Source organism: Lontra canadensis, unplaced genomic scaffold (genome assembly GCF_010015895.1).
Source record: "Lontra canadensis isolate GAN:19392208 unplaced genomic scaffold, GSC_riverotter_1.0 scaffold85, whole genome shotgun sequence".
Classification (NCBI taxonomy): Eukaryota; Metazoa; Chordata; class Mammalia; order Carnivora; family Mustelidae; genus Lontra; species Lontra canadensis.
This window is the reverse complement of record NW_022631079.1, coordinates 2,506,405-2,515,068: the sequence shown is the minus strand read 5'-3', so window position 1 is coordinate 2,515,068 and position 8,664 is coordinate 2,506,405. Positions and strand designations below refer to the sequence as shown.

The 8,664-nt window shown below is 42.7% G+C and overlaps 1 protein-coding gene across 2 annotated transcripts in view; it reads right to left on the bottom strand.

Moving 5' to 3' along the window:
- Positions 1-220: 220 nt before the first annotated feature.
- Positions 221-8,664, bottom strand: part of A1CF (APOBEC1 complementation factor) — an 80,965-nt gene continuing 72,521 nt past the window's right edge. For both annotated transcript variants that reach the window (XM_032883006.1, XM_032883007.1), the window contains exons 10-12: positions 4,362-4,498; positions 3,544-3,686; positions 221-442 (exon numbers count right to left, since the gene is read on the bottom strand). In XM_032883006.1, the coding sequence (XP_032738897.1) occupies positions 291-442; positions 3,544-3,686; positions 4,362-4,498 (432 nt within the window). In that variant the 3' untranslated portion in view covers positions 221-290. The remainder of the gene's footprint in view (positions 443-3,543; positions 3,687-4,361; positions 4,499-8,664) is intronic.

The window sequence follows — 8,664 nt, the reverse complement described above, 5'->3', positions numbered from 1 at the left end:
TTCACGTCGTCAGGGAGCATAAACACACGCCCAAGACCCTCAGGAACCTGGGAGAACCAACTTTTGGGGACAATGGCTCTTAAGCTTTCTGGTGGACAAGAGGCTTCTTGATACTTGATATCACCAGGAATATGTCCTCATGTCTTGATTCTACCATTAGCTTAAGCTGAGCAGTCTCCAGAAAGGCATCTCTTTAGGAAAAGTAGGACTTGTGATCATATAAGGAAACTGAGCGAGAGGTTTATTTCTTCTGGATAGAGTTCTGTGTATTTCTTAACTTAAAGCTATCTTCAGAAGGTTCCATATCCATCCCCTCGGGCAGTCACTGCAAAAGTGGGGTAGACCTCATACGTTGTATATGCTGCCAAATCCTGTCCAAGGGTCACCGCTTGCTTGAGCTGGGCTGCAGACACGGGCGCCGTTGCACTGGGGACAGCGTATCCTGGAGGAGGAGGTGGAGAAAACTTTATCAGAAGCCAAGCACATTTGCTCCCTCCTGCTTTATTGTCTTCTCTTGGGAAGACCAAAAGTTAACCTCACTTAAAGCCAAAAGTTAAAATGTAGGTTTTTAAAAAGTGAACTCAGGGGACCTAATACCTAGACTCTTTGATTAGGGGACAGCATGCCTCAAAGTGAGGTCAGCTGCGTGTACCAGAACCGCTTCATGCTTAGAAAACTGGAAACCCTGGGGAGAGAGTCCAAGACATGGAAACTTAAGAGGATGCCAAGTTGGTTAAAGCTTGAGATTGAGAACTTTTGCAGAGGATCTCAGAGTTTATAATGGAGGGGAGGTGACTGATGGGTTGGCCAGGCTGAGGGGTGGGGCTCTGTGGGTCTGCTGCTGGACCCATGCCCCCCACCTAAATGAAATGTTAAAAACCATTGCTTTTACCGAAGACATATAAGGAGTGGGTAGACCAGTAGGAACAATTTGGAAAGTTTTAACGTGTTTCTGCATAGCACCATGCAAGCAAATACCTGGTCTGTTTACATGTAGACCCAACCGTGAAGGGCCAGGACCTCTTGTTTCACCACCAAGCTGTAGGGCTTTGCATGGTAAGGAGGCCACCATGTGTGGTCACGTTAGGATCATGTGTGGCTGAGGGACATTCACTTTTAGAGAAAAGGGCATAACAGCTATTGTACAAAAGTGATGTTTCCCTGGTAATGTTTAAGATCAAAATTAAGCTAATTCTGAGATAATCCAAAAAGTGTGAAGATGACAAGAAAAAGGGGAAAAATTTACTTAAGCAACCAATGGGGTCCTGATTTAAAACAACAAAACCATCCATTTGGATTATGTGCTATGGCAGTCATCCCAAGCCCAGACACACTGATTTCTTTCTGGTGGCTTCTCAGGAAGTGGTGGCAGGAAGCTGGCTGGACTATATTTTAAAAAATTAAATCCACTTGTTGGCTTGGGCACTTTGGCCAGTAATGTTGACTAACGCACTACTGAAGTTTGGTATGTTTTCCAAGGATGTGAGAAATGTGTTACCAATTACTTTCATGATTTTGGAAGGAGTATTTCTAAATAAGTGAGTAAGAAATACCCACGTGCGAGAGTGTGTGTATGTGTGTGTGTGTCATGTGGATTTTATCTTTGGGAATTTTGAATTTTCTTTTTCAATTTGGCCACTTTCTTAAGTGCAAGAGTATTTGGACTTTAAACAGATTCTTCCCTTGGAACCTATTATTCTTTGCTTGACTCCACAGCAAAGTTTTAAGAGAGGCTCTCAAATTCTTAGGCATTCCCAGAACAACTCTCATGCCCTAAATATTTTCTACTTCTTGCAGGAACAAACAGGAGAGAGGACAAGATCAAACATTCTTAGGTGAAAGCGAATCCTTTCCAATGTGCAAGCAAACTGTAACATTCTGACAGGGGCTCATTTATTTTTATAGTACATTAGTTAGCTGTCTTTGGGGAGCAGCTTTCCATGAGACAGGGGCTCAACCTTCTCCAGGAACCGAGAGACCCTGGCATAGGTCCCCAGTAGATGGACACGTCAACACCACATTCTGTGGAAAGCAAGCCTGGGACTGATGGCCCCAGTCCAGCCCAGGGGACCTGCCCTCTGTGGTGGCAGCTGTTGCCTTGGTAACCTCCTGGGGGCGCACGACCCATCCTCCCCCTGTTCTCTGGAACAAAGCTGGAATTGAGGTCGTGTTCATGTGTGAAACGTGTTTAGTTGCCGGGATGGAAAGCATATTTGCAGTTTTTGAGAAACAAAAGAAAGTGAGAGTGAGCCCAGGTGTTACAGATGAGAGGAATACAGCAGTTCTCACGCCTGAATGTGACCAGCACATGACAGAATGGACTGAAAGAAACGCCCTGTGTCTGGGTCCAGCCAGATCTCTGAATTGGTCTTAAGGGAGGTCCGTTGACATAGTGACACGTTGGAGTGGCCAATGTCTTCAAAAGAAATGAACTTTGGTTGCTAAAAAAGAATGGGATTATTCAAGCTAACTGCTAAGGAAGGATCTACAAAACAAATTTCTTATCTGGTCACTTTTAATCTCTAGAGGGTTCATTTTTTAAATTATTAGCATTTGTTGTAGGTACATAACAAATGGGGGAAAGCCTTTTAAATAGGACCCTGAAGGGGTGCCGATCTACAGAGAGGCTTTCTTCTGAACAAACAGCATAGGCTCCAGTCCAAAATTATAGGACAGATAAATGAAAGCTGATTATCTACATACTGAAAGGTTCTTGCTAGCTCTCTGTCTCTCTCATACACACAGTTTTTGACTTAAAACAATTTAAGAAATGCGTGATCTAGGGTGCCTGGGTGGTTCAGTCGTTGGGCGTCTGACTTCAGCTCAGGTTATGATCCCAGAGTGTCGGGATAGAGTCCCACACGGGGCTCCCTGCTCAGCAGGGGGTCTGCTTCTCCCTCTGGCTCTCATCCCACTTGTGCTCGCTCACGCTCTCTCTCTCTCTCTCTCTCAAATAAATAAAATCTCAAAAAAAAAAAAAAAGAAAGAAAGAAAGAAAGAAAAATGTGATCTACACATTTCTTCCAGAAAGCAAAGCAATAAAAGTCAGGTTGAGTCAAAGATTCGAGTTCCAGGACTCCTTAAAAGCCAGTTGACTTGGCCCCTTTCCTTCATCATTCCTGCCCTGGGTTCCATCCGCTGCACCCAGCCATTACGCTACAGCCTACTTCTTGCAGCTTGCAGCGTCAGGACCTTTCCTGGTGTAATTAACCACGCTGAGCATTTAGGGAAACGCCTGGCAGGCAGATAAACAACTATTGCTAGGTAGTTCCGAACTCTCTGACCGAGAAAGTCAGAACCCCACCCATCCAGGGACAGAGACTGGTTCTTTCAAGGTCACGCAGCTGGCTAGACCCCTCTTCTACTCCCCGCTCACTCTTATCTCCTACTTTGATGGTTCCCGCATCTGCCCCGTGTTTTTGGTCACAGAATGTGTAACTGGATTTACTGTGGTTGAGTTAAAAAAAACTCTCAGAGTTCAGGGTACCGGGGTGGGGGGGGGCTGTTTCTCAAACACCCCGGGTAGGGTGCCGTGCTCCCCACCTGGGAAGGCGGTGGCGGCAGCCGCCGCGGTGGGGGCATCGGCCGCGTCGGTGGGAATGCCCAGCGTCTGCAGGGTGTACTCGGCCGCGTAGGTCCTTGCTTCATCCACGTAAGCACTGAGCTTCGGAGGCGTGAAGGGGTGGCTGCAAGGCAGAGTCAGGCGTTACCTTTGAGGTGCTGAGATGGGACAAAACCCAAGTCGCTGTTCGTGGGCTAAGAGCTGCAGATGATGGAATTTTATCCGCCTGGTTTTCATTCTCTTTGCATTGAAGACCTCTACAGGTGTATGCGCGGACGACAGCGGGGGCGGAGAGGACATTCCTGGAGCACACCTGGAACTCACCACATGGCTTTTCTAAGGTACATGTGAAACAGAATGGTTTCTAAAACGTGTACCCAGTCAGGCTCCTGGCGGCAATACTCACCCACAGAGAGGACTTTGATCCAAAATGTAAGTGACCTCACATAGGCTGTGGTCATGGATAAAATGGCAATTTCATATGGTTCAACCTAAATACTACGCACACAAAAGAATGGACTCTAGTTCCGATTCCTGTTGCATTTTATGTCTGCACTTTTTTACTGGTTGCTTACACTGCGAAGTCTACATTGTGTGAAATTCAGGGCCTCTGAGATGTCAGACCCCCCTGGGCACATACGTCCCAACTACACATCTCAGCGTTTGTGTTTAATGAAACACGAGCGAGCAGTAGACCCAAGTGTTTTGCTTATTGGGGTAGTGATAAAATACACTTGATCTACAAGAGACTCTTATTCTAAAAAGCGTTAAAGATTAGGAATTTGGAGATGTTACCCACATTGCAGGATTCTGGCTGGCCAGGGCAGGAATGGTTATTTTGTATAAGAAAAGTTGTCTTTGATCTTGTCCAATGGCCGAGTGCAGCTGATACACTGGTTGTCCCCAGTTGTTTTTCTGACAAACTTCTTCTAATATCTACGGGAGTGAAAAAAAAAAAGTGATTTCCCTTTCAAATGTCACATTTGCATGATTTCTCCAGCTTTCAGGGTTTTAAACTCTAATCTTCAGCATTTAAGCTAATGTTAAGAAAATAGAAAATGCCACAGGGTTTAATGACTCATAAAATTTAAGATGAACTCAACTTGAACTCCATTTAAAATGTTATGTCGATTAATTCACAAAAATCATTTTCACACCATTTATTCTAATATGTTTTTAGTTGAGTTCATTAGCTATAACTTTTTTTACCAATAGTTTAACTTTACGATTTGTTTGATGAATTTATTCCATTAAAAACTGGACATTTCAAGCACTTCCGTGGCTGCATTTCCTCATAACTACCATCAATCCTTCTATTTATGTTTTAGAGAAAATAACCTAGGAATATACTTACTTCATGTCGTTTGTCATAGGGTTTTAACTTCACATTTTCATAAAAAATTGAGTTAAAAAGTTTAATGGTTATTAGTTACTGGTGAGCATTAATAGATGGATGTGGACAGCTGCAATGTCTTTATTTGGCAAAATATCACTTCTGGCTGTTTTCACAAAGATCTGAGTTTTAGAATCTTCCTGCATGCTTTTTTCTGCCTTTTTCACTACTCCAAGCTGAATCTTGTCTCAAGGCAAGATTTTTTTTTTCATCCCGCAGTCATTTTCAGTGACCCACCAGCCCCAGTGCTCCCATGAATCAGCAGGTTCAGGAAACTGCAAAACAAGGCCTAACTGTGAGAAGAATAAGACTTGGGGACAGAACAGTGCCCCGGGCTGACTCCATGGAACTTCTTATCTCATTGGTTCTGACACGAATCCATCTGCAATCACAGGCATTTTCCAGTTTATTAAATCTGTAGATTGCTCTTATATCCTCTGATGACTTCTGCTTGTTACGACTCTTGGCTCTGTAGCATCTCTTGTTGTCTACAAAATGTTCCCGGAGGGTCCTGGGCACCAGTAGACTGCTTTAGCTGGCAGACATTCTGCCTGCCTCTTTGAGCCTGTCGTGCAAACACGTGCACAGAGAGTATGGACTCTAACTCCTGACTCTGTTGGGCATGCCTGGTCTCCTGGCTCTTGTCTGATGACCTTGACCCTGCCATGGGGTTGTTAAAGCTCTATCTGTGTTTGTTTGTGGTGGCATCGCCTGCAATTTCTAAGCTGTCCTTGTAGAGATTCAGAGACTAAATAAAGAACTTTCATTAGTTAGTTGGGAGAGGTGGTTCCTTACATATCCCTATAAACCATGGCCAATTTCCTTTTTTTTTAATTTTTAATTTTTTATTAATATATAATATATTATTAGCCCCAGGGGTACAGCTCTGTGAATCGTCAGGCTTACACACTTCACAGCACTCACTATAGCATATACCCTCCCCAATGTCTATAAGCCCACCGCCCTCTCCCTGTCCCCTCCCCCTGGCAACCCTCAGTTTGTTTTGTGAGATTAAGAGTCTCTCATGGTTTATCTCCCTCCTGATCCCATCTTGTTTCATTTTTTCCTTCTCTATCTCCCAAACCCCTCATGTTACCTCTCAAATTCCTCATATTAGGGAGATCGTATGATGATTGTCTTTCTCTGATTGACTTATTTCGCTAAGCATAATACCATCGAGTTCCATCCATGTCATTGCAAATGGCACGATTTCATTTCTTTTGATGGCTGCATAGTATTCCACTGTATATATATACCACCATCTTCTTTATCCATTCATCTGTTGATGGACATCTAGGTTCTTTCCATAGTTTCGCTATTGTGGACATTGCTTCTATAAACATTGGGGTGCACCTGCCCCTTCGGATCACTACATTTTTATCTTTAGGGTAAATACCCAGTAGTGTGATTGCTGGGTCATAGGGTAGTTCTATTTTCAACTCTTTGAGGAACCTCCATGCTGTTTTCCAGAATGGCTGCACCAGCTTGCATTCCCACCAACAGTGTAGGAGGGTTCCCCTTTCTCTGCATCCTCGCCAGCATCTGTCATTTCCTGACTTGTTAATTTTAGCCATTCTGACTGGTGTGAGGTGATATCTCATTGTGGTTTTGATTTGTATTTCCCTGATGCCGAGTGATGTGGAGCACTTTTTCATGTGTCTGTTGGCCATCTGGATGTCTTCTTTGCAGAAATGTCTGTTCACGTCTTCTGCCCATTTCTTGATTGGATTATTTGTTCTTTGGGTGTTGAGTTTGCTAAGTTCTTTCTAGATTTTGGACACTAGCCCTTTATCTGATATGTCGTTTGCAAATATTTTCTCCCATTCTGTCAGTTGTCTTTTGGTTTTGTTGACTGTTTCCTTTGCTGTGCAAAAGCTTTTGAACTCAACAAATTCCCAGTAGTTCATTTTTGCCCTTGCTTCCCTTGCCATTGGCGATGTTTCTAGGAAGAAGTTGCTGCGGCTGAGGTCGAAGAGGTTGCTGCCTGTGTTCTCCTCAAGGATTTTGATGGATTCCTTTTTCACATTGAGGTCCTTCATCCATTTTGAGTCTGTTTTTGTGTGTGGTGTAAGGAAATGGTCCAATTTCATTTTTCTGCATGTGGCTATCCAATTTTCCCAACACCATTTATTGAAGACGCTGTCTTTTTTTCCATTGGACAGTCTTTCCTGCTTTGTGAAAGATTAGTTGACCATAGAGTTGAGGGTCCATTTCTGGGCTCTCTATTCTGTTCCACTGATCTGTGTCTGTTTTTGTGCCAGTACCATGCTGTCTTGATGATGACAGCTTTGGAATAGAGCTTGAAGTCCGGAATTGTGATGCCACCAACTTTGGCTTTCTTTTTCAATATTCCTTTGGCTATTTGAGGTCTTTTCTGGTTCCATATAAATTTTAGGATTATTTGTTCAATTTCTTTGAAAAAAATGGATGGTACTTTGATAGGAATTGCATTAAATGTGTAGATTGCTTTAGGTAGCATAGACATTTTCACAATGTTTATTCTTCCAATCCAGGAGCATGGAACATTTTTCCATTTCTTTGTGTCTTCCTCAATTTCTTTCATGAGTACTTTATAGTTTTCTGAGTATAGATTCTTAGCCTCTTTGGTTAGGTTTATTCCTAGGTATCTTATAGTTTTGGGTGCAATTGTAAATGGGATTGACTCCTTAATTTCTCTTTCTTCTGTCCTGTTGTTGGTGTAGAGAAATGCAACTGATTTCCGTGCATTGATTTTATATCCTGACACTTTACTGAATTCATGTACAAGTTCTAGCAGTTTTGGAGTGGAGTCTTTTGGGTTTTCCACATATAGTATCATATCATCTGTAAAGAGTGATAGTTTGACTTCTTCTTTGCCGATTTGGATGCCTTTAATTTCTTTTTGCTGTCTGATTGCTGAGGCTAGGACTTCTAATACTATGTTGAATAGCAGTGGTGATAATGGACATCCCTGCTGTGTTCCTGACCTTAGCGGAAAAGCTTTCAGTTTTTCTCCATTGAGAATGATATTTGAGGTGGGTTTTTCATAGATGGCTTTGATAATATTGAGGTATGTGCCCTCTATCCCTACATTTTGAAGAGTTTTGATCAGGAAGGGATGCTGTACTTTGTCAAATGCTTTTTCAGCATCTAGTGAGAGTATCATATGGTTCTTGTTCTTTCTTTTATTAATGTGTTGTATCACATTGATTGATTGGCAGATGTTGAACCAACCTTGCAGCCCTGGAATAAATCCCACTTGGTCGTGGTGAATAATCCTTTTAATGTACTGTTGAATCCTATTGGCTAGTATTTTGGTGAGAATTTTCGCATCTGTGTTCATCAAGGATATTGGTCTGTAGTTCTCTTTTTTGATGGGATCCTTGTCTGGTTTTGGGATCAAGGGGATGCTGGCCTCATAAAATGAGTTTGGAAGTTTTCCTTCCATTTCTATTTTTTGGAACAGTTTGAGGAGAATAGGAATTAGTTCTTCTTTAAATGTTTGGTAGAATTCCCCCGGGAAGCCGTCTGGCCCTGGGCTTTTGTTTGTTTGGAGATTTTTGGTGACTCTTTCAATCTCCTTACTGGTTATGGGTCTGTTCAGGTTTTCTATTTCTTCCTGGTTCAGTTGTGGTAGTTTATAGGTCTCTAGGAATGCATCCATTTCTTCCAGATTGTCAAATTTGTTGGCGTAGAGTTGCTCATAGTATGTTCTTATAATTGTCTGCAT